The sequence below is a fragment of the Tauraco erythrolophus genome, chromosome 11 (genome assembly GCF_009769465.1).
Source record: "Tauraco erythrolophus isolate bTauEry1 chromosome 11, bTauEry1.pri, whole genome shotgun sequence".
Lineage (NCBI taxonomy): Eukaryota > Metazoa > Chordata > Aves > Musophagiformes > Musophagidae > Tauraco > Tauraco erythrolophus.
In genome coordinates, this window is record NC_141475.1 from 28,604,147 (window position 1) to 28,629,996 (window position 25,850).

Consider the following 25,850-nt stretch of genomic DNA (forward strand, 5'->3'; position numbering starts at 1 on the left):
ACGTGACGTTAACACAAATCTTCATCCTTGAACAAATTTAAAACCTCATCTAAGAGACTTTGAGGTTCCTTTTCCAAGAAATTCGTTCCCCAGAGCTGCCCCCCTTTACCTGGGGACATCCGACAGTGACGGGGACTGGTGGCACGTGCCCAGCTGTGCCCGAGTCTGATGGCACAGACCTGCTGGCTTTTGGCAGCTGCCCAGGTGACCTTCCCATCCCCGCCACAGTGGCAAAATGGGATAAACTGGGTGTCCCATAAGCTGCCGGGAAGCGATCCGGCTTTAAACCCGCACGGACTGCGTGCTGCACTAACCTCTTCCTAATTCTGCTTAGGGCTGATTTTAGGAAATGATGTATTTGTTTGTGTTGTCCTGTTTAATAATCCAAAGTATGTGCAGGATGCGAGTTTTGTAATTTCCCCCAAGCTTTCTGAAACACAGTAATAAAAAATAGTGGTTGGGAGAATCTCTTATTTAATATACTTGGGATGAAAATTATCTGTTTCTGATTATCCAGAAACAGCCATCCATAAGACTTCAAGATCAGGGCACAGAATTTTCCAGCCGCTCTAACGTGCACAGAACGCAACTGAAATTCTACACGGACCCACGTTTTTAAACATGAATATTTACTAACATAAATAAACAGTGTTTTATAACAAAAGGCACAGATTTTCAACTATAAACAATGGAAAAATATTTACAATTTGCACATACATAATCAACAGCAAGTGCACGATTGGTCACTTCAGATCTTCTTTTCTATACTTTGAGATTTAGTTCCTTCCAAGCAAGTAATTTAATCAGTTCTGCAATGTCCAATTCTTTTTTTTTTTTCCCCACAAAAACTGCTACCAATGCCAGATATGAGAGTTTATTAAAATGAACGACCTAGCAGCAGAAGTTTTCAAATGGAGACAGTGTTGCTAACTTCTTCGTATTGGATAATAAAATAAGGGTAGCTCTGATCATCATTAAAAATGACAAAAATCTGAGGCTCAAAGTAATTGTCCACACAGGAGTCGTAGAGGTCGCTGGTAATGCTGCCAGGGTTCACTGGTGGAGGTCTCCTCATGGTGTGGTTACCCACCGTGTACCTGCCCGTCAGTACTTTCGCCAGGAACATGTAATGAACTCCTTTGGGTGACCTTTTGGAAAAGTTATGGGAATAGCTTGCCTTTCTGGCAAAGTAACTGCCCTGTCCAAACATGGTGGCATGCTTCCCACAGACGCGCGGGTCAAAGTTGTGCTTGCAGATTCCATCCACCACGTCCTGGGAGGTGCCATGGAACAAATGCCTTTCGTTCATTATCCTGTCAAGCCCGCTCATTTTTTTTGACATATATTCCTTTTTCCTGGAATAGAAAACGGAAAGTGAGGATGAGTATTCCCTGCAGATCTGCAAGGGGAAAGCAGTTTCACTATGGCTTTTGAAAGTAGCAGTGTTATCCTCCAGAACAGCAGAGCTTAAGAGGAGATATGAAAACACAAGGGAGTATAGTGACAGGACATGGGGCAATGGCTTTAAACTGAAAGAGGGGAGATTTAGATTAGATCTAAGGAAGAAATTCTTCACTCTGAGGTTGGTGAGGCACTGGAACAGGCTGCCCAGAGAAGCTGTGGCTGCCCCATCCCTGGAAGTGTTCAAGGCCAGGTTGGATGGGGCTTTGGGCAACCTGGTGTAGTGGAGGGTGTCCCTGCCCATGGCAGGGGGGTTGGAACTGGATGATCTTTGAGGTCCCTTCCAACCCAAACCAGTCTGTGATTCTGTGATTTCTGTACGGGTAGCAGAGTCGATCTTCCACTTGGAAATAAAGCTTTTGTGTGAAATAAGTATGTTTTAAAGGACCTGAGCTGATACTGCTGGAGGCAGAGCTCTCTCACCTGCCCAGCAGCAAAGGCAAAGCAGCTTGAGAAGTGCCCGCTTATCTTTGCCCGTATTTCACCTTGGACGCAGAAGGAAATCTTTCTCAGAGTGAAAACAAGGGCTGTGCAAAAATTAAATCCTGCTCTAGCTTCAGAAGGGGCCACGGTGAGGAATTACTGAGACAGGGTGGGAGAAGATGCTCTAGACCAGCATGAGTCAGTCTCTGCTCACACAGTCCATCTCTCAACTTCTCCTGAGATTCTGCATTTCGTGAGAAGGGTGAGAGAATCCCCAAATCTAATTTCGAGTCAATCACAAAGTGGTCAATGGGTGGTAACTGGCAGACCCAGCACCTTCGGTTTGAATGGGACTGACTGACAGGATTTCGACTTTGCGAGACCGTTGCAAGACCCCGGGTCGTCACGTCCTGGGGCATCGAGGCACTAATGGCTATCCTCAAAATAGAGCTTATTGATGAAAACAACTCCTCCCAGCTCAGCTTGAAAGGGAACCAGAAGATTTTTCAGCTAGGTATCCTAGATTTAAGTTTCTGTGAAGATACATGTCACAAAAGTTATCAGTAGATAGTAGACTAAACCTCTCACACAGGAAATTTCAGGGTAAGATATTTTTCAGATAAAGTGGTTCAACTGAAGATGCTCCTTTTCTTGAGAAAATCCAGAGTTTATATATTCTACTTAACGATCAATTTATATTTCACCACCCAAATCACATATTTTAAGGTTTTTTTCCATTATTGTAAAAGAATGGCATTTGCATCATCTTACCTTTTATATTTCTCCCAAAGAAACTGATTCTGTACTCTCAGAATTTTCAAAATTTTATATTTGGTCTCTGGCACAGTCTTGTGAAACAGGTTATAAATGGTTCTGTAGCTTTTATCTTCCTTCAGAACAGGCACTTGGATGAAGTCCTGAGATGGATCCATACTAATCCAGGTTTCAGGATAGAAGTTCGGAGAGGTAACGGCAGTCGGAGACAAGACATGCGAGGAGGCTGGTTCAGCTGATGGAGAGGGTAGTGGAGAATTGCCACCTAAGGTCCTAGTTGGGGATGGAGAAAAAGGTTGTCCTTAAACTTCCACAAGCAGAGGAGCTTCCCATCACACTAATTTCATCACCAACATAACTTAAACAATTGCTGCTCTTCAGTTCTGTAACAACTTACCCATTGCAAGGCTTGTTTAAAACAAACATGCCAGCTATTTCTGCTGTTTTAATAACTCCTCCATCCACACAGACTCACAACAAAATCTTGACTTTCAGGGATGCTGTTCCCCGTAGGGAAATGTTACTGCCTGGTGGTGCTTAAAAGCCTACTATTGTCATTATTCACCTTCTGGGGTGGGGTATCAACTACAGCCAGGCAGAACGCTACCAAATACAATGATTTTGTATGTTAGCTATGAGCTAGGAGTGATTTCAACAGCCAGAATAAGAAAAGATGAATAATGTGGCAGCATTTGACCTAGTTTCCTTAGAATACAAGTAGAAACATACACTTTCTTGTACAGTACGAATAACCCCAACTAAAACAATTTATAGGCAAATTGCAGCTGTTCCACCGCATTATGTAGAAGAGGAGACGCTCCGTTTTCAGAACTAGCCAGTGTCGTGCCGAGGAAGGCTCTCCTGTTTTCACTGGCCCAGGCCAGATGTAGATTTGCATTTGCAGTTGCTTATTTTCATGCAACAGACCAGCCCCTCCTCCTGGGAATGCTGCCAGGTGAGGAGTCAGGCAGGGGTGAAGGAGGGGAGCTGCTGCCCGCGGCTGGAAAGCAGCACGGATGCCAGAGAAAGAGCAGACACCAGTAAAACCCAGTTAAGGACACCAACCGTGGTGTTGCAAGGCTTTGTTCTTAATAAATACCTGCACCTCTGTGGAATTTTTCACACTCTTGAAGCTACTAAATTTAGATAACGAGTGTGGCATTTGTGGCTTACGTTCACCTGATGATGATCTGCACAAGCAAGCCTTCCTCAGCTGAGTAATGGTTACTGGTTGGAGTTCTCTCACTTACGTCAATGAAAACACTTTGAACCTGTAAAACCTGCACGTTCAGGCTCTGGTTTTCACACTTCAAGCACACAGCTCTTCAGCTCCTGCAAGCTGATGAGGTTCCCTTTCAGGTGCAAGAATATACGGCACTATCTTAAAATTTCACCAGATGAGTATTTTACCAAAGTATGCTTATAGGAAAAGCTGCTACTGCCTCCAGGACCAAGCCACACCGAACACAAAGGGGTAGTAGGCAGCTCTTGTTAGGAAAGACTACAAAGTCAGTCTGCTGACTGGCTGGCAAGACCCAAGGTGAACCTCAGAGACAACCTTAAAGTGTAATGAACACCAAAGTTCATGAAATTTTTCAGGTCACGCGTGTTCCGGTAACGTATCACTGCCAAAGCATAAGGAGAACACCAGTTCTGACCAGGAGGAAATGGGGAAAGAGAATCCTTTGTGTGTTCACCTTGGGCAAGCTGAGGTTTGACAACATCCAAGGCCAAATCCTGCACATACGCGACTGGATTTTGCACACAGGAGCCACAGGCAAACTGGATTCTCTACACCGTCTTTGTCAACAGCAAGTTTCCAGGAGAACAAGCAGACTCTCGAAGCTTTGCTAAAGGCAAAGCCATTTTTTCCAGAGCGACCCTTCAGGAAACAATTCTCTCATTCAGGCATGATGCTGCCTGAAAAGCTGTGTCACCGCGACTTCTGCACCCAGGATGCAAGGTGCACCGAGACACACAGCTGCTGCTGGTGGTCCCCACTCCTCAGCCTGCTTTTGGCTGCAGAGCCAACATAATTATCCAGATAAATGAGAATCCTACTGCTGTTCACACCTTACCTACACACACGTCAATTAAGGCTGCCTTTCAGAATATTTAATGCTACTGAACACGAACCTGAAAGAACCATGTGTGATTTTTTTGGGTGACCCAGAAATAATTTAATGTGATTTTCTGATTGCAGGTTGAGCTTTTCAGGTCTAGAAAAAAAAAGTTAGGGGGGAAAAAAAAGTCTATTTTTAAATTGACACATTTGTTTTGGATCAGAGAGACAGCAAACTGCAGCAGCACACCCACTTTTCAGAGCAGACTTACTCTTTAACACGTGGCTTTCACCTGCTGGTCAAAGCTAAAAAGAGATCTCACTTTATTTGCATGGATTTGACTCAACTCAAAATTCTTCTCACTGTTTATTAATAGCTTAACAGAAACCCAGAAGACGGATTTTTTCTAAGAATGATTATTAAAATAGCAGTCTACAACACTACAGTGTGCATTTAATAATTTTTTTTTTTTTCTCCTAAAGCCTATGGGCAATAAAATATCACTGTAGAACCTCATACACTCACACTTGGCCTGGAAGACCAAGCATGGATTAACAATAAGTTATGGATTAATGAGTAAAACATCAAACACAACAAAAATACTGCAATCCTTTGGTGTACTTTCTTCATTTCTTCTGACTAGTGTGAATTATTTGTAAGCATTTATTATACAAGGGAAGCCATTACAAAAAGTCAACAGTTTTCAAGCACTATCACCCACTTCTCACAGTTTCAATTCAAGAATTCCTTCCCAATTTTGTAACAGATTTAAGTAGGTGGGAGAGGAGGGAAATAAATAAAAAAAAAATCTCAGGTAGCATTGTGTGCTAAGTGGAGACAAATACTGACTTCTTAAGGATAGGTCCCACAAATATTTCAAATACTCTTTTGTTCCTTGCTAAGCATCGGTAGATTTTTAAGCATTACAAGGTCTTTAGATAAGGAAAATAAGAATGAGGTTTAGTGCAGAACAACAGAAACATTAGAGCTTAAGTTTATAGATTTGGCAGCTGGCATGTATAGTTATGGTCAAGCCCTCACGAACGTAGAACCCTCAAGGCTCCACTAAAATTAGTGAAATTGCATCATTTTAACATATCTCAAAATTATAGACTGACACTGTAGCAAAAGCCACTGGTAGCAAAACATCAGGAGAATACCTGAAATCCTTGTTTTCCATTAAGATGATACTCAAAATTGTTATAACCAAAAGCCCACACTTGGTCTTTTTACCTACATCCTCCCAGTACCTATTCAGTAATTTGGGGTTTCCTTCCTGTAAAACCGTATCTAAACACGTTTCTACCAACCACGTGTTCTGAGGCCCTGACCAAATCCACGTTCACCTCGCAAACAGATGGGGTAACAACTCTGCAAGCTAACGAGCGTTCTCACCCTCCTGCAGCAGCTACAGCTCCTTTGCCTGGCCCAGCACACCAAGCTGCTGGTCAGGCTAATGACTTCCACCCCTTGACTAGCAGGACAATTCGTTCCAAACTACTGAACTCCGACAATAACGTTTCCCAGCTGTGCTGGTGAGATCACAAAACCCAGTGTTTTTATGAGTTGTAATCAAAAATGATACAAGTGCAACACTTTCCTCACTCTGCCTTTGATGGGCGAGCGGGTTCACCCCCGGTTGAGACAGCAATAAAAACAAGGCATGCTCTAATTGTGCTTGAAAACTATGAAAATGTTTTTGAACACTCATTTTATGGGACCGAGAACTGATAGCCTGGCAATCGCTGCGGCCAGCGAGATGCTGAAAGCTGGACACCACTTTGGCAAACTTGAAGTACATCTGTGCTTCTGATGTTCTGAGATCCACAAGGTACGTTATAACCTTTAAATAACGGAGCCGAGCAGTGAGGAGTTCCTCAGGTAACACCTAGCTTGAAAAATGACAAGCAAGAGCTGCCCATATGACCGAGATTTTTTTATGATTTCTTCTGATGTTTCTACCCAAGGACGCCTATTCCTTGCCACATCTCAAGGAACACAATTCCCATGGACAGACCAGCATGAAGAACAAGCGCTAAGTTTCCATTTTGCTGGAATACCTACTGTAAAAAAGGCATCAGCACAATGCACGAGCGAAGAAGGGGTCTCCTCTTGATTTCTCTTCTGAAACACGCATTTTGCTGGAATCCATCTTTGATGTTTAAGATATACTGGTTATGCCAGGTAACGAACCGAACCTCTTTCAGGCCCCGGCAGCTGGCTTCTTCTATCAGTCTTACAACAGGCTGTTTCAAGAAAACAAAGAAAACAAAACCATACCCATGGTAAATTACATGTTCAAAAGTCAGTATTTTTGCCAGAGACCTCAAAGAATCCCTCTCTCTACTCCCTTCCCTGCTCTGAGGCACAAGCACGTTCAGACCGCTGAAAAACCTTCCGTTACCTGGTTGTGAGATCCGCCAGCAAGGGAGGTTTCACAACTCCTACGCGCTTGCTGCTGGTGCTATCGTATTTTACATGTCAAATGCTATTCTCAATATCTAACCTAAAACTCCTAAATTACTCCTAAAGTAATTAGTTACTTTATTGTCTTTACCCACTGAATGTGAAAAGTAGAACTCTGCTGTAGAACAATTTTTATCTATTCATATATTCTCTTTTTTTTTATTTTCTGTGCTAGAGAAACACGGTTCTTTACCTTCTCCTTGCAGGTCAAACATCTTAAACTTCTTGTTATTTGTGGTGCTTTCTTCCAGACTCACTCCAATTTTTGCATTTTATTTATTTTTTTTTTTCATTTGCAAAGCACCAAACTGTATACAGTGCTCTGCCTTAAGCCTCCTACCATGTTTATAAAGTCAGGATGACACATGAAAAAGAGGAACTTGATCTAGTTTACACTAGCGGAGGTATTTCTGGTACTGCCAAAATTCTAAGACGCTGATGAGGTTTTATTCAAAACATTCTGTACAGCTCTGGCCAGCCAAAGACAAGCTCTTAGCTACTGTAGGTATATTGGAGAGCTTAGTTGAATGAATAGAACTTCCTTGGTACTGACATGGGCCAGTTTGCTCTCAAATTTGACAATTTGGTCAGCCTCTGTGTCTCCAAGGTTTTCAGGGATAATTCAAGGTGCAGCCCAGCAGAGCAGAGCTCTCCTTTTATTGCTTTTTCAGTTCAACACTGACCTTCTTGATTATCTTTCTCAACGATAACTCTAAGTAACTTTCCTGAATGTTCAAAGAAGAAACAGACTAAAAACGTACATATACTTTACAGCATACGCTGTACACAGAGTTTTGGGTTACAACCAACCCCAAAGCAGAATTCTGGAACGTGTTAAATACCTCGGAGTATTCTCTCCAGCCAAGTGGTCCCTGCAGAAGTATTTCCAGACCGTGTAGTTAGTTGGAGCTGGAGCTGGGGCAGGAAGGTGTGGACAGCCGTCGCATTTGGTCAAACTCAACAGTTTCATATAATTCATAACATTCAATCCACCCAAAACTCATGTCCCCTGGAAAGAACAAGAAAAACAAAGAATTCTCACTTTTCATAATCCATTTTTAAAAAGATGGTTCCGAGATAAACAAAACAGTCAGGACTACAGTTGGCACAGTCCTCCTCAGAGATACCCTCGGTCTGGCTGTGCTCATGCCACCCCATCCCGTGGGGACATCCCATGGGCTCGACGTGGGCACAACCCGGAGCAAGTGCATAGAGCAGGACACTGAAGAGCTGCGAGGGTGATGGAACTCTTCAAGAGTTTCCGTGGACAATGGTGGAAAAAACACAGTGTTCAGCACAGAAAGAACAAAAAACCAAACCCAGCAGTCCCCCTAGCCCGGTGGTATTTATCCAGTATGCATGAACTGTACAAAAATCAATATACATATCCTTGACATTTTGAGCGTACTAAGTAAATACATCACACAGCCATATCTGACGAAGCAGCCCCACACTATTCCAAAGGTTATTCTTGGGGAAGTTAGTGCTTCAGGGAAGAAAGGAAAACGTAAAGGCTCCAGATGAGGAGCATCTGCTGCCAGTCCACCAGAGAGTTCGTGGATCTTTCATCATGTGCAGCAGAAGAGAACCAGCATAATATGAAAAGAAAACATGATTTCACAATTTTAGAGCCTACCCTGAGGAATGCTGGCTTTTTTTTTTTTTTTCTTTTTCCCTCCTCCGAGTAGCTACATCGCTGCTAACAAAAAATCAACATTAATATGCAACTGCACGTAAAATGACTGGCCCTTTCAACAACAGGAGCCCTACGGATTAAGAAGCAGAGGATACGCTTTATCTGAAGGAGAAAATTTATCTAAAGGAAAAAACTGTCCATGGAATGGCTCAGCAAACAGTTTCTAACGCTGTTTCATTAGCCAGTGTAAGAGGCAGACATCAAATTAAAGAACATTCTCAAGTAAAGCATGGAGTTCTAAAGCTCTGCTGATATTAGACAATCACTGGTTTATCAGCAATCAAGAACTTAAGACATTCACAGAAATTGAAAGAAATCACAGTAATATTCATTCCCTACAAAAGTAACTTTTTTGGAACCGAGATTATCGTATTTCCAAAATAATGCTCTTTACATAATTAGTTTTTCTACTTTTATAATCTCTTTACAAGTTGTCAGCTACTGCTATTCATTGACAGTTACTAATCTCTGGCAACTGGAAACGCAGCTTTTGAGACTATATGAAATATTTTCTCTGAATTCTTAACAGTAAACATAAATCAAGCCGACACTTGAAATCTACAGTTTATTTTCAAAACTTTGGCACATTAATACCATAGACATCAAAGTACTGGGTATGCAGTTTGCCACATCAAGTGACAGCTCTTCTAAACACCAGGAGGATTTTATGAATACAGATTTGCTTGAGAATGGCTGCAATTTTGCAGCCTATTTCACACTGACTGGTACACTTGCTACTCCACAGAGTTCCACTTTACAAAAATGATGATCAGCTGGAATGATCCTTCATTTCTCAACAGGAGGCACAGGTGCGTGGCTGTTCTCAGTGTTTATCATCACCAATTAATTGCGTTTGGGTCTTGATTGCTAAGCACGGTTGGAGTATTCAGTGCTTTCCTGACATGGATGAAAAGATGAGGTGTCTGTTCCTACAGGCTCACCGTCAGGGGATCTGATCCACTGCTGTTGGGGTAAATTTAAATTGCTCTCTTTGTTTTCAATAAGCTTTCCTATGGACTTTAAGAAAAGATATAGAATAGTCCCCCAAAGTCAAATCAAACATCTTAAAAATGCAACGCCACGAGCTCTTTTTAAAATTCTTTGCACACAAAAATAATTCTTTTTTGCAGCTCCCCAGCACCCTGAGACCAAGCCCCAGCCAGCCTGGGTTTTGTCCGGCTCATTCCAGGGACATCCGTCACTGCCCCGGCAGGAAGGGCTCAGCCTTGGCTCCCCTTCACGCTGAGAACTTACTACCTAAAAGGAACATCTTTGCCAGTTGCCCACATGTGGTTCTCTAAAAACTGCCACAGAACCGCACTAATTAAGATGAAAATTTTGTCAAGACGACGCTTTATTCACACAAAAACCACGGAAGCTTTAACAGCGTGTTCCCTACTTGCGTCAGCGGCACCCAGAATCATCCCAGTTAGAACACGGGAACGGGAGGAAACCGGCTCTCCTGCGTAGGAGGCGTATCCTAATAACCCGTGTCTTCCCACCCGAGCGGCATCCCACCGCGGGAAGTTCGATAAACTAATTAAAGCTGACATTCCCCAGCCCACTGCATCGAGGGGTAGTCATTCCAGACAGACCTACTCAGAAGGAAAACTGGCCCTAACCAAAATAAATGACCAGTACGAAGGAACTAAACCTTAAAAAAAAAAAAAAAATGCACACGCTTTCTGGAGTGAAAAGCTAATAACAGATCGCCCACCTTCCTGGTATGTAGTCATTTTGTTCCATAACAACAAGCTGCAATCTACTTTTTTTGAAACAATGTGTGAAAGCATGAGGAAACCATCTCTCTGAAACACCAAGCTGTGGTACTGTTTGTCATATTTGCAGGCAGCACCATAAGCGTGACTTTTTTTGAGTGAATTTCTTCATTAATATATTTTTAATGCTGCTTTAGGGACACTGGCTTTTTCTTATCAAAACGTAGCCTTACAATTCTGAATTTCAGTGCCCAACAAAGCTGTCACTTCGGAGAAAAGTGAGTTTAGTGATCGATATTGTCTGTATTACCCTTCTGGAGCGAGGAGTAGGACTCACTGTTCTGGGGTTATGTTGCACCTACAAATCCCACTTCTGATTCAAGATCCCCAGGTACTGTGCTGCATATTGCATGAAGCAAATACACAAAAAGGTACAAAACCTCACAATTTGAGCATTCATTCTCACGTCAATCTCTTTTCAAGGTCAAATATCGCTAACACGGTTCTCCCTACTCCAAAGATCTGTGACCTTCAAGAAAGCACAAAGAAATGGATAACCTTTTCTTTGTAGGTAAATTAGTTTCTTTTAAAAGGTGGTAAAACCCAGAAAGCTGATAATGAAAAAACGTTTGCAGTACTTCTATGCTAACGCAGTGCAAAGCAAAGAGAATCTGAAAATCAACATCCAGTCTAAACACGATAAACATTATCCCCTAGCACGCTGAACTCTTTTAAAAGTAATCACGGACTGGTTAATAGCCTAAAAAGTTAAAGGTCTGTAGAATTTTGAAGACTGGAAACCAAATTCCACAGGCACTTGAAGCACGACTGGCTTCTGATACATGACATGGGTAGTTCTAATGGGGGCTTAACGTGCTAAAACGCAGTTTCCATCAGACACACAGCTCTGTAGCAAAGCAAGGAGAATCAAAGTGATGCAAGGGGAGTGACCCTGTGGAAAGAAAAACACTTTCTGAGATGAATGCAGTGTGAGACAGCTGCTCCTCATGATTTTCACGCAGAGCAAGGAATCTGCAGGAACTCCTAAAACTCCAGGGTGATGGTGCACATGCAAAAGAGGGTATTTGGGTGCAGACGTGTTCCAACAGCAAAGCAGGGGGAGAACTGTATGGTTTTTACATGGTTTTCTTCTAGCAGTGCTATAACAACATCTAAACTTCTCACATAACTCCAACAAAACAAACTGTGGTAAGTTTTTTTCCTACAGCAAACAAAATCCGTGCACAGCTAAGTGTGCACCTCTCGTAAGACTGTTTAAGATTAATAAGGCTGACAGCTAACGACAGCTTACAGAGAAAATAGCTTCTCTGAAAGGCTGAACATTTTTCCGTGAAATTTGTCTAAAGTGTGCCAAATTATTTCTCAGTACTGAAAAATGTAATGATTGCCTGCTGTTTGGAATTTTTGACATTTTGTAGCTCACTGTTTCTGCCTCTTCTTTATCAGATTCCCCTCCCCTGTGAGCAAAGCGAGGAGGACAGGATGGCCATCGCTCACGGACTGACGCCGACAGTTCGCTGTAACGAGAACCCAGGCACCAAAACCAGCTGACCACCACCCCCTTCAAACATCCTTCTTCAAAGCCTATGGATGAGGCAGCACATTAAGTGTTCTCATTTTCCCATTCCTAAACAGAACGGCTCAGCCTGTCTGACCGTAAAGGTCACAGCGTTTCTGGGTGACCCACCTTTTGGTGCGTGCCCCCGACACCGAAACCTTTCAGCTATTTTTCATACAAACCCACCACTCTTCAGCTAAAGATGGGGACACTGGCTCTGTGCAACTACTGCCTGGGTTACTTATGGTTTCTCTCAGACTAAGAGCTGTAGCTCAGAACCCCAAAACGCGCTCTCTAATTATTTATTGAAGAAAAAAAAACCATGGTCGAGATGTTTCTCGGTAAAGTATCCTCCATCCATTCCCTTAGCTGTGAATAGGGAAAGGTTCAGCAGTTTCAAGATGTAACACAGCAGAATTTTCCTGAAACTCAAACTTCTGTTAAACTAGGGATGCTTTAAACAATGGTATTTTTATTTTGAAAGCGGGTAAAGTGTTTAGAATGCTGCTCATCAATTTAATAGAAAATTAGTGACAAAAATATGTAAACATCCTGAAATCTACACAATAGTGTTTCGTTCCCCCCCCCCCCCCGAATACTTTAACTATAAACTTTTAAACTCCACACGTTTTCTACCAACAATAAGTATTTGGAATAACTGCATTATTTTTATAGAGCTGAAAATTTTAGACAATGCTTTTATTTAAGTGACTGCATCTGAAAAAACACACTATGTGCTCAAAAGCCTGCCTGTTCTGTTTTGGCTTTTTTCCTACTTATAACACTAGGAATAAGGAAAGATACTATTTCATAAAAAAACCTTGACTCACATAAATATATATTACTCCAACGTTTATTTATAGTCTTTAACTGAGTATTTCTCTATTCAGAAATTTTAACTTTTTCAAATCATAACATTTACTGGCATTTAAGCTTTGAAATCCTAAATATATTTCGCAAAACTATTTAATAATAGCTCTCCAGTCAAAGCACTTCCTCTGTATATTAAAAAGCCTATTACCAGCTTATATAAAGCAAAGCCCTGAAACAAAATGAACTGTGATCACAGCAAGTGGTTGCGTGATTCCATTCCTGGCTTCAGCTTTAAGACACCATTGATGAAAGCAAATGCGACAACTGTACCTCTCAACTGCCTGAGGCCTCAATCCAGGCGAAAGACCCCAAATTTAGGGTTCAAGGACAGTAGAATGCGAGATGCTCAAGGTTATGTCTGCTATGTTCTTTGGCATAACATCACTTTATCTTCGCGCAGTAGAATGATTTAGTAATTCAAGGTACAGCATACACTATCTAAAGTAAAGGGTATCCTCCATAACGTACAGATTATGGATAACTATAGATTAGCAGAGAGAAAAAACAACAATAAAGCAGCAAGGCACACATCACCTTGTTTTGTGCCCTGGAGGGAGCACAAGAGAACACGTAACACATCACGGGCACGTGACTGCACGGCCAACTGCACCTCCGGGAGATGCTCGCATTCAACAGCGATGAAACACTCGGTGCTACAATGATGATGGAGGCAGAATAAATACACACAAAAGCAGCAATTAAAATCCTGTTCCCAGGTGAAACAGACCCATCCCAAAACTTCTTCTGCACCATCTCCAAAAGAAGGGCTCCATGAAGGAGATCCATCGCTCTTTATACTTTTCTTGGGCAGTTTGCGTTAAGGAGAGTTTTGTAGCTACGTGATTAAAAAAAAATAAATTTAGTGTTATTACTCGTGGACTTTGAAGTCTCTATCTGGAAACATCAGTCGGAGAAGAGTGGGAAGAGCTGATGAAGGCTACAGCTTGCCAGGCGTTTGGGAAGCAGGAATGTATTCAAATACCTTGGTGGGGCACAGTGCTACTCCCACTGCCTCTGCATCACGCAGCAGGAACTGCCTTCAGTACAGCTTGAAACCAGTAATAAAAACACACTGTCTTTTTCTACAGAAAAATTAACAAACCTCTCTGCAAACAACCGCAAAACTTGGCCTCATCTTGCTTCTGAGGTAGAGAATTACTATCCCTGTTTTTTCAGGGGAAAGACAGGATGCAGAGAAAGACTAAAATATCTTCATCAAAGACCCACAGAGAACCTGCAACAGAGGTGGGAACAGAAATTTCTTAAGAACTTCTCTTCACCGACTAACCAAATAGAGGTCTCTATTTATAAATAAAGCAATTCAATAGAATTATTTGCACTGAAAGAATAAGCATATTGACTCTCTTGAGAATACGGCACACAACCCCAAATTTGGTGCTGTGCAACAGCGCGTTCAAAATAAAATTCCACAAATGCTCTCAATAGCAGAACCTGGTTCCTGTGGAAGTTATATTTTCTCCATATCCTAACCATAAAAAAAAATAACAGAAAGACACAATCTCTGAGGACACCCAACTCAGGAGGTCCCTGACTAGGAGAAGTCTTTTCAGATGAACGTTGCCTGCTAAAGTCAGGATATTTGGGCTCACTCCTTGCATTCTTCTGAAGAACTTCGCTTTAACGTGTGAATCTTCTGTGCTCTCTCCATTCAGTAAGACAAACGTTGGCTAGATGTTATGTACAAATAGATTACTAGGAGAAAATATTTTGTAAGTGCTACGAAAACGCACGTGGTTTCGAACTCTTCTCCTAGGTTCAGTTACATGTCATGAGCCTCACCGCAAACAGGGTTCAGAAAAAAAAAAAAAGAAACCCAGCGATCAACAAAGGTCTGTACAGGAAATGAAACTCGGTTCCCATCAGAACAGCTGTGATACGAAGCAGGACTGAGAGTTAAACACCACTTAGATGATGAAACTGTTGATTTTCTCTCTATGACTAAACCATTCCTCTCCGCTCCGCAATACGACAACCTGAAAGCCACTCAGGGGAACAAACGAGCTTAAAAGATCTCAACAGGTATGAAAACCTTTTGTACCCAAGGTTGAAAGATTAGTCAGATCCAACTTGGCAACTGTAGGAGATGTAAAGCAGGCATTTACACTTTCTGTGACCCCAAACTGGCATATTTCATCTTATTTGTAGCGACAGCTGCTTGAAGGCTGTAGTCCACTTTGGGTGAGGGACCAAATGTTAAACTCCACCATACAAAACTGAACTTCACTTCAAGTACATCCTCTCAGTAAGAACATTTCCTTTTAAGCAGAGGTACCGACAGTTCGAAACAGGAACATCAACTCTGAGACAACAGCACCAAAATTGCTGCCATCGAAAAACAAACACCGCTTCCACAGGAGGTAACAGGAGGCAAGGGTGCAGGTGATGCTCGCCAAGGGCCGTTCTCCAAACAGCTCCCCACAACACAGCGACGAAACCGCAGCCAAATCCCAGTTACTGCTCTAACGAGCGTGAAAGGAAAACAGGAACCTTCCCTCGCAGAAGCAATACTTTGCACCAGGGCAAGGACGAAAACAAGCTGGTAAACACGATCCCACAGCCTTGATCTTATCACCATCTCATCATTCTTGAACTGAAGAAAGGGGCGGCAAGTGACAGGGCAGGAAATTAGTTTCATGTTTACTTAATTTGCTGCTTCTCTCTGCTGCGACTGTCAGCCGTGCGGGAGGTGAGCGGTGAGAACGACTCAGAAAGGACGACGGTGCTACAGAAAGATTCACCTCTTGCACTTAAAAGGCTTCCATCATCAGGGAATTGTACGTTTGTAAATCTGAAACATCTGCTGGGACACCGGTCCAGACGCATATAGAGCTCTGATGAAAGGCTGGACCCAGACCTTTTTTGGCAGGGGGTGGGAAATAACCTATCAATTGTTCTCACTCACACAGATACCATCTCTGGATCAGGAAGTCATTGAGACATGACTGCTGGAAGGTGAGAGACTGTACTGAGAAGTATGTTTGTTCTGTTCTGCTCTTCCCAAGAAAGCCACCGTTGGCCACTTTTGCACACGAGGTACGGCGTTAATGGTCTTTTGGTGTGAACTACTGTTACGTTCTCAAAATCTGTAGCAATGAGGATGCCAAACACATTCAGATCTTCCAAGAATTATGGAATGCACGATATCTCATCATTCAAATCCAAGTTGCATCTTCTATTTGCAGTAGAGGATAAACAGGGATGTCCCTGTCTGAGGTAGACTGTTGTTTCAGAGGTCTCCTACCACACCAGATGAGGACATGTTTTGCAGTTTGTTGTCAGTTTTCATTTTATACCAGTAGACGTTCTAGAGACAGCACAAGCACAGCTCTGGGTGGCAAGCGGGCTGATATTGGACAGGGTTTTCGTGTCACGAGAGAGATGTTTGCTTTTGCAAAGCTGCAATACCAACACTTCTAAAGCACTCAGATGGAGCCTAAAGTCCCATTTCTAAAAAATGTTCTGCACAGACAAAAAAATCACAGAATGTCAGGGATTGGAAGGGACCTCAAAGGATCATCTAGTCCAATCCCCCTGCCTGAGCAGGACCACCTAGATCAGATCACATGCCTGCCTTTTTTTTTTTTTTTTTTAAGAATCTTATCAAATCTCAGGACTTAAAATACCTCTGAGATTTATGATAAATAATGAAACTGCACCCATTTCACCAATGGTTTACATAAGATGGTCACACACAAGGCTAGCACTCACTAGTGACCACCAGTTCCAGACGTTTCTGAACGTTCCACCTGATGTTTCATTCACACCCTCTGCATCAGCCTCCCAAGAAAGGACTCCTTTATACATTTGACTACGAGTCTCAAATTCCGCGATTATTACTCAGCTCCAACCCCTCCTGATTTCAACAAGCACGTGTCCCAGCTAGGAAGGAACTTGACAATCGCTGCACTTGCTACGCAAATAATTGTAACAGACTCTCTCTGTTCCTCATCCTTCCGAAACGGGCCGGCAGAGCGACAAGGCTGTGCCTGCTGGATTACCTGTCAGCAACTCTTCCCAGCAATCTGTTTCACCAGTTAGAAATCCTGGTTTCAGAAAGGACCGTTTTGTTACCCTAAGTACACAGGGAACAGACTGACCTCAACCTGAAGCCAGGTGACAGCTGTTTCCAAAACTGAAATCTGTTTATTGATGTGAAACAAGAAAAGGGATGGATGAGTGATTGCTGATTCCTAGGGCAGCTCAACACAACACTCCTAACTTCCCTAGATTTGTACAGCTAGAAGCCATTAGTTTTATTTCATATGTAAATGACACTATAAAGTGGAGCAAATAGAAACTCATTGAAGCGTACTATTATAAAGCACAAGGGAAACACTTGCAAAAAATCACTTCACATGCTTTTTATTTAGTCTCTGTCTCGCATTCCTTCAACAAGGAATTAAAAGAAGTTCAAAACCATTCAGCTGTATATATTCAAGAAACACTACACACAAAAATCACCAGGCACAGTGAATTTCAGCTGTTTTCCTCATCTCCGGTGTTATCAACAACACATGAGTTATCTCCCACGCTGTGGCAGCTGTGCAGATCAGAAAGAAAACTTCCTAAATTTAACTCTTCAGTTGGTCAGAGGACCTGCAGGGCTCCCCTGAACAACTGAAACACTTCCAATGTGCTCTACAGGATTTAAAATCATGTAAGCATATTCTAACAGCATCAGAGAACAAGTTCTCACGAACACATGAACGAAGAAAACTAGCTTCCTGGACACTTATTTTGTCCTTACCCTTCCCTCCAGGTCCCTCCATATGCCCACCAATAACTCCACTGGGAAACACCAAATATTTACTCTGACTTCATCCAAGAACCATGCATGTAGAACCGAGTAATTAGTCAACTGCTCCCAGGCAGAACGTGCACCATTGGAGTGCACCTGCTTTTCCCTGACTAAAGCATTTCATTTTGGCCTTTCTCTTCTAGCTAGAAGAAGCCATTTCAGAAAATTTACAGAAATTACAAAAAAGAAAAAAAACCCACCAAACACACACAGACATCCCCCAAATCAAAGCAACTACAAGAAGCTGTTTCATGTGAGTTGGGATACGCTGGACTACACGCTGCAGTTCCCCTGGCACACAAGGATGTCTCTTTGCCAAGAGAAGGGGTGGAATTTTCAGCCAAGAGGGGGAAACCGATGGGTCAGGAACTGTGGAGTTGTTTTAAACAAATCCTCGTGTAATCAGTAATGGTCCTGTTTATTTGAAAAGTAACTACGACTGCATGATTGGAAGGAGTGTGTGGGGGGGAAAACCTGCTCCATTTTGCAGCCAAGTATCTCTCCTTACTAAAGAACACCTAAATATCCAGTTTGGGTACTCTCATGCTGGCAAGCAGTACTTGGCATTGTTCTCTCCAATACTTAGCTGCAAGTTGGAACTTCTCCAGGGCCTCTCCTCACATGTACGAAGAAAACCGAGTGTTTACTAAGTGATTTTAACCTGCTGAAGTTCATACTTAGATATTGTTTAGACAGCTTGGTATTTGGCTCTAAATACTTGATAGACTTAAGAAAGCAAAAATAAAAACAATTTATGATAAAGTTTTATATTTGGTTCGAGGCCAGACTGCAACAAGTATCTGAGGCAGTTGTATTGCAAAGAAGTAACTAAACAAGGTTTGCCACTTCTCCTAATTTAACATCACGTTCCCTTAGATGAAAGGCAACAACTTAACGTATATTTCACATTACTCATCTCGATAACATTAAGATGAAGAAAGATTTACATAAATAGCTAACTGAAGAACATCATGTTTGAATTTAGAACTTCTTCTCTAACTAAGCCAATAGCCCAACACTTTCCTGAGCAGGCCAACTTTCTTGGAGCGGTGCACAACAGCAATATTATGCATGCAGACTGCAACCATTCCTTACTATGCCATGCAAACTGCGCTTAAAACAAAGGAGAATAAACAACTACCACCCACTGGTTGTCAGGCTGGCTTCTGCACGGCCCTTTCTTGGACATGCAAACTGCTGAACAGACATTTCCTTGTTGTATGCAATCTGTATAGATAGGCCTGTAAAGCTAGTCTGACCACAGAGATTAATAGCTTTAGCCAAATAATGCGGTAAACCATGTGAACGACGAGCTGTTCTAGCATGTTTGCGAGCCTCTCAGCAAGGTTCAACACGCTGCTATCTGCATCTTGTTGCCAGGAGACACAACATCGCCCAGGAACAGAAGGGAAGCCAGGTTGCAGTGACCACCAGTGAACTCCAGCAAGAGTCACAGCGAGTCCAAACAGCCCACGTCTAAAGGTTTAGCAGGCTCTTCTGATACAAGATGATGTTGCGTAAGAAGAAGCTGGTGACGATACATGGTAAAACATTTACCCCCCACTTCAAAATCTAGCCTAAACCCTGTTAAGTCCAAGTTTTAAGGCATATCAGATTCAATGTTTGGAATCAGAAGCTCTAGTCTTAAAAAAAGTTCCACTCCTGGGTTCTCACTGATACTATCCACAAACACGAAGCTCTTCCAAGGGATGAAATACTACAAGAGTTACAGAAACTGCCAATTTGTCATTCCATGGTAAGCTGATATTATAAATCTACAACTGTCATTCAACCTTCCATCGGGGCATGACTTTATAGCACTGACTGAAGCAATGGGCTCCGTATCTTTTAAGAGAAGGAAGGAGAGCACAGGCTACAGAATTAGCAGCCGAAAACAGAATTTAGTTAGAAAAATACTAACGGTTAATAAAATAATTTTTGTTCTCAGTAGACTAAATCTGTAGGGTCAAGGGGCAACGGATTTAAACTGAAAGAGGGCAGATTTAGGTTAGATACAAGAAAGAATTCTTTACATTGAGGGTGGTGAGGCACTGGAACAGGTTGCCCAGAGAAGTTGTGGATTGCCCATCCCTGGAAGTGTTCAAGGCCAGGCTGGATGAGGCTTTGGGGCAACCCTGGTGTAGTGGAGGGTGTCCCTGCCATGGCAGTGGGGGTTGGAATGGATGATCTTTGAGGTCCCTTCCCACCCTAACCATTCCATGATTCTATGACTACTTTTACCTGAAGAAAACAGGCAGACACTCACTGGGTAGCCAGTTCGACTCAACCAGATGAAGCCTAGGTTGTATTCAAAGAACATGCCTCTGCCTCGACAGCGGATTTCAGCAGGACCAGCAGAGCTCTGACCCAGCACACCTGGGCTTTCCCAGATCACGCTGCTCCTCTGCCTCCGCTCACGGTCACCGAACGGCGTGTGGCTGCCAAACACCCCCTAAGTTTTTCCCAAGAGGTTCAGACAGACAGAAACTGTCTACCAAGAGACCAAAATACCCACCAGACTGGAAACCTGCACACTAAGTGTAACGGCAGACAACGCTATTCAGCCGATTTTACAGGCTGGAGATGACTAAGCAATTATGAAGCATTGTTTCCTTTAAAATTAATCATTCTTAACTCCATCATTTAGAGCACGTAGATCATGTGTGCAGCGATGGATTCTGTGATACAGGCTTCAAAAAGAAAACTTTTTGCTCGCTTGCACAGAGCTCAAGTTTAAATTACTTGCATGGGCTTGTCTTACTTCCGCATTTGCTGTTTTGTTTTCAGAAATCATTTACAATACTTGGAAAAAAAATGGAAGTTTCTCTGTTGTTAAAGTACAGCAAATTTTATCAGCTGTGCAGTTGCAAGATTTTTTTTACCTTTTTTTTTTAAACAGACTGGCACATTTTTTCAAGACAATTCTATAAAATATGATTATTCCCTATTACATCTAATTCTCATTACCTACTTCACTTTCATTTTCAGTATGAGGTGTCTATATTCTGGTATTGCCTGCAGTAAAAAGGATGAATCTACAAGCTGATGGAGCCTGAGTTTTAGTACCTAATCCAACATCCAGTTAGGTGAAAGTAAAGACTCACTTGACTTAAAGCTTTAGGTGGGGTCTTTGAGGCCTAATGAGAGCTCTCAGCATAGTAAATGAATATTAAAATACTAAGGAAGAAGGGGATATACTTTTCAGGAAGTGGAAGGAAGAGGCAGTGAGAACAAATCCACAAGGGCTCAGATGACAAAGGCAATTCGAAGTTTTTACTACGCAACTACAGAAGCGTCGCTTTGAACTGACTGTAACTGGAGTGAGTTGCCCTGAGCTCACAGATTATGGTGGGGCAGATAAGATATGAGAAATTTGCACTGCATGTTTCCTCCAGAAAAGGGGAAAAAAAAAAAAAAAAAAGCAGTCTACACCTGCGCTCTTGCAAACATGGACTATATAGATCTGATGAACTTGTGAACATCAGCACTCCCACTACTACTCAAAATGGAACCTGCATTACAAAAGTTGAAGAAGTTTTGGGTTAGATCTCAGGGTGCAGGATCAAGCCAAAATTGATAACATAACCAGGGAAGCTTAAAAGCTGTTTCCTAATTCCATAAAATGAACAGACAAACACCAGCACATATAGAGGAAACAGTAACTTCTAATAAATGGTGTAACATTTTTAGATAACCAGCATTTCTGAAGGTATTGCTCAGGTTGTTCATAGTGAATTAGCTGAAACATCACCATATACCAGCAACTGTATGAAATCTCCAGCCAAAGGACTTAACGGAGCACCGACTGGATTTAGTTGCTTAGAAGGTAATTATGAAAACTGTGCTTGGAGTGCATAAAATCCATCTGGATTCACAGCGACAGAAAGCAACTGCTGTCTCATTCCTGTTTCAATCGCGTCAAAGGCTCATTCCTGCTGCCACTTTTTCTACTACAGAGAAAAGACTAATGAGGAACGTCAAGAATAAGCACAACGTTACACAACAGCCTGTCAACTCCCTCAATTTCTACAGAACTGAAGTATTCTCATTTCACACACTTCAGGTCCTTCAGCTTCCAAAAATACTTTCCAGACGACAAACAGCAGTTTTAGTAGGTGCACAAGAGTTCTCTGTGTGGCAAACTTGTCAGATATTATTCAGGTAACACCATCACAGGGTTTCTAGAACACTTGTACACAAAACATCAGGAAAAGAGAGTGCACATTCTGTTATATTTCCGCGCCGCTGCTCAGTTAAGCAGCCTTGGCTTTGCTAGGGAGAGAGTAAACCCATCACCTACCGATATTTCACTTTGATCTTGTCATTGTCAGGGTTGCAGTAGAGTCTTTCCAGATGCTCCTGGGAATCATTGGTCACACTTTGCCAACTCTGGGTTGCTGTCCTTCTCACTTGCCAATGATAAGGCAAGACCGTGTGATGTTTGGGACAATCACTGCCATAAACACAAGTGCCCTGGAGAAAATCCACACAGATTTCTATTCCGTCTTCCTGGGTGTGATATTGCAGCTGGTTCAAGAGCTCAAACACCAGATCAAGAGAAGCTTCTTCACTTTATCCTGGAATATCCCAGCACTGAACTTATTGCTTGGGTTCAAACTGTATTGCATTGGACAGCTATTCTCTTGGAATAAACCAGATGTGTAGCTTTCCAGAATCTTGTCTGGGAACAAAGGACAGGCTGCACCATCACTAGCAGCTGGCTGCAGGATGATCCTGGAATGATTCGTTACTATTATCAGCAGCAGTTCCAGGAGCAGTTTCTGGTGAGAAGCCTTGCTCTCCTGTTTGGACATCCTGCTCAGGATGCCCAGAAGAAGCACGAGCTACTGGCAACTGACTCTGCACATCTGGAGCTGTTGGCATCAGCACAGTCACGTTACTTTCTGGCTGGGGGCAAGAAGTGCCGAGGTCCAGAGTTTTTCACAGCAGATTCACATAAATCACTATGACTGCCACCTTGGCCTCGGCGCACAAAGACCCTATCCAAGGTCCCAGCTCCCAGCAAACTGGTGAAGATTGGCCGCAAAGCCCGCAGAGTTTGTGTGTCCAGTCTCTTCTGCACTTGCTGCTTTTTCTTGAAGCAAGGCTTCACTGGTGGTATCTTTTCAGACAGTCTTATCTGAGGAGGAAAGTCCTCTGAAGGAGGGCACTTCATTCCTGGGCAGTGAGCCTGCTGCACAACACACGCTGGCTTTGGTTCGGTGTCCATCAGACACAGATTCTGCTCTCTCCAAATCACTTTCAAATGTCCCAGAGCCTCGCAAGAATCAATCTAGGACAGAAAGGAAAACAAGACAGTTAATCTCTCTAATTGCTCATGGTTGACACGAACAAGATCACCCCTGGAGAGGATTTTGAGCCAGCAACAGCAAACTCCTCCCCTCTCTGTGACTGCGGGTAGCCCCTAGGCACGTAAAGCATGAAACCAGCTAAACTCAGGCTAATTAATCCCAAACACACACTCATCGTCTTCTCACACATGAAATCTCAGAGACACTCAGGCACGCACACACAGTCCCCAGAGGGGGGGCAGGAAAGGGGGGTGGTCTGATGCCCTCCTCCTGTGATAATGTTTATTATTAAACAGCACTTTAGTTCATTATATTCCACCAAAGTTAACATTGCATTGTTCATTTCCATGCCCCCTCACACACAGCCCCGAGAACAGAAGCCTTCACAGACACACAGCCCTGAAGGTCCCCACCACACGTGAAACCCGTTTCTTCTCCCACCAGAGAAACGGGCAGACGTAGGCATCCCCATCCCATTCACACCCACCTGCCCTCGCACAATCTCACCCATCCAGCCCGCCGCACGGCCGGAGAACTGCTGGCTTCACTTGTCACACCGACTTCAGCAGGGGCCGGGATTTAATCCTGGGGTTTTTAGGCGCAGGAACTCGAGTGCTTACAGCCTGTTCCTCCTGCTACGCGTCTGACGCCGACGGTCCCGTACATGCCCAGGCACTCCCACTGGCACAGCCATTCTCACATGCCCACACGCTCTCGCACTGACTCAGAAGCACAGTCTGCACTCCCTCACCCGCTGTGACACACCGAGCTCGGCACCAGGAATTAAAACCAGGCAGGGAAGAAAACAAAGGGGTGCTAGTTACTCAGGAACAGAACGGGGTGGGGGGGAATAAATCAATTATTTGCAAGATGAAAATATTTTTTTTTCTAAAGTACAAATAAATAGTATGTCTGGTACGTCACCGTCACCAGAAAGCAAGCTCTGTACCTTTTAATCAGGAATCCTGTAATATTTGATTACATTTAATTAAGCCCTCTTCATCTCCTTGCACACAGCCTCAAAGCTTAAGAGTGCAGCACATTAAGGATTACTTCCTGGATAAATGCATTCCAAGCAAAGTAACTTCTCATGACAAAACAAAATCCCAGGAAACAGATAACATTTGGCAATCAATTCTTATTACTGAGGATTTACTCTGGAAAATTTCTGAGTCTTCCTTATTTTGGAACATTCATTTATAAGGCTTTTGCATTACCCTGGGAAACAGCACGTCAGGATTGCCAGGAAAAAGAAAGAAGCTGTACCTCTCCAGTTTCCCCCTTTTTAGATTAAATTTAAAGCAACCTGTGTATTTTGTCCGCCAGTTAAAAACACTCCAAAATTACTAGCATCTCTGTCATTCTTCCACAGACATACCAGGTAATTCTCTTTTCTAAACCATCAAGGGCACCTGAAACCTTCAAGTAACTTCAAAGGTTACAAACCCTCAACTGTGAAAGGAATCAGCTGCTTCCACTTCCTCGCGGCCAGCTTTAACAGCCCCTGCCACATGCAAGAGGATCTCCCAGGGTTCGAGGGCTCCTGCTGTGCCGAGGAGCCAAAACAGTGACTTCTGGCCATTTTCAGCCGTATCTTTAAAGCTATTTCAATACTGTCAGTGCTCACTCGATCGCCGTTTAAAGAATTGTGTTATTGCATGGAGCTGAATCCCCCAGCAACTCCAAACACTGAAAGCAGTGGGAATTAAGAATATCAGTTGGCAGTTCTATTTCAGCGTTTTAACATCCTAAATTAGTCGCTGCTGTTTCGAAACATTCCCAATCTCCGAGAGCAATGCTGTATTTGCACAATGTGTTTCAACAGAGGAAGATCTCAGTCCCCAAGCACCAGCCTTCGCCGCGAACCCCACCTCCTGCTCCTTTGCTGAAGAAAGCAAGTCTAGTGTCCCAAAATAGATTTTTTATTACAAAAGAAGAAAGAAAAACAAGAGCCCAAACACAAATGCTACAACAGACCGGCCCGCAACTCTCCGCAGGTCCCCCCCGCAGCGACCTACCGGCTTTTGCTCTCCTCGAGTGAGATCCCTGCGTTTTGTCCCAGTTTAAGGATACCTCCAAAACAAGATAGCCTTCTGGTGGGGAAAAAAAAAAAAAAAAACAACAAAAAAACCCACCAAAAACTTGACTGCTGCCGCCGGGCGCTCGCACGCCAGTATTTCCACCTTAAAATGCAGAAGCGCCTGCGTCTCCGGTCGCACGTCCTGGGCTGTTTCTCAAGTTGCCTTCGGGGTTACCAAGAGACGGCGGGGAGGGGGGAGGGAGCGCGGCCGGAGCCGAGCCCGACGCGGCGGGAGCGGCAGCCCGGGCTCACGGCCCCGCTGCCCGCCCAGCGGTAGGTGCCACAACACGCCCATCCCGCCCCGCAGCTCCCTCTGCTCCTCACATCTTCCCCCCGCCGTTTTAAATACCGCTTCCCGACAGCGCCCGGGCCGGCAGCTGCGCGGCCCGGGGAGGAGCTCCGAGGCGGCGGCGCAGCTGCTGCCCGGTGCCGGGAAGCCGGCCCGCCCCCTCCTCCGCCCTCCGCCCCGCTCCGGCCGCCGGAGGGAGGGACAAAGCCGCAGCGAGCCCCGCTCCCACCTCGGGCGGCGAGTCGCGCACCTCGCGGCGGGCATCGCGGGGGGGGCGGGAGGACCGAAAGCGCCGTG

At 43.6% G+C, this 25,850-nt stretch overlaps 1 protein-coding gene across 1 annotated transcript; it reads right to left on the minus strand.

Annotated features, from left to right (window-relative positions):
• Window positions 1–730: 730 nt before the first annotated feature.
• On the minus strand, window positions 731–25,263 carry LOC104377858 (protein mono-ADP-ribosyltransferase TIPARP). The gene is given in 12 exon segments (XM_086618322.1): window positions 731–1,355; window positions 2,656–2,931; window positions 6,786–6,967; window positions 8,030–8,052; window positions 8,055–8,091; window positions 8,093–8,186; window positions 15,019–15,030; window positions 22,173–22,443; window positions 22,446–22,597; window positions 22,599–22,814; window positions 22,816–23,165; window positions 25,203–25,263. Coding segments are annotated over 11 exon segments (1,998 nt in total). The 5' UTR covers window positions 23,103–23,165; window positions 25,203–25,263; the 3' UTR covers window positions 731–907.
• Window positions 25,264–25,850: the final 587 nt, after the last annotated feature.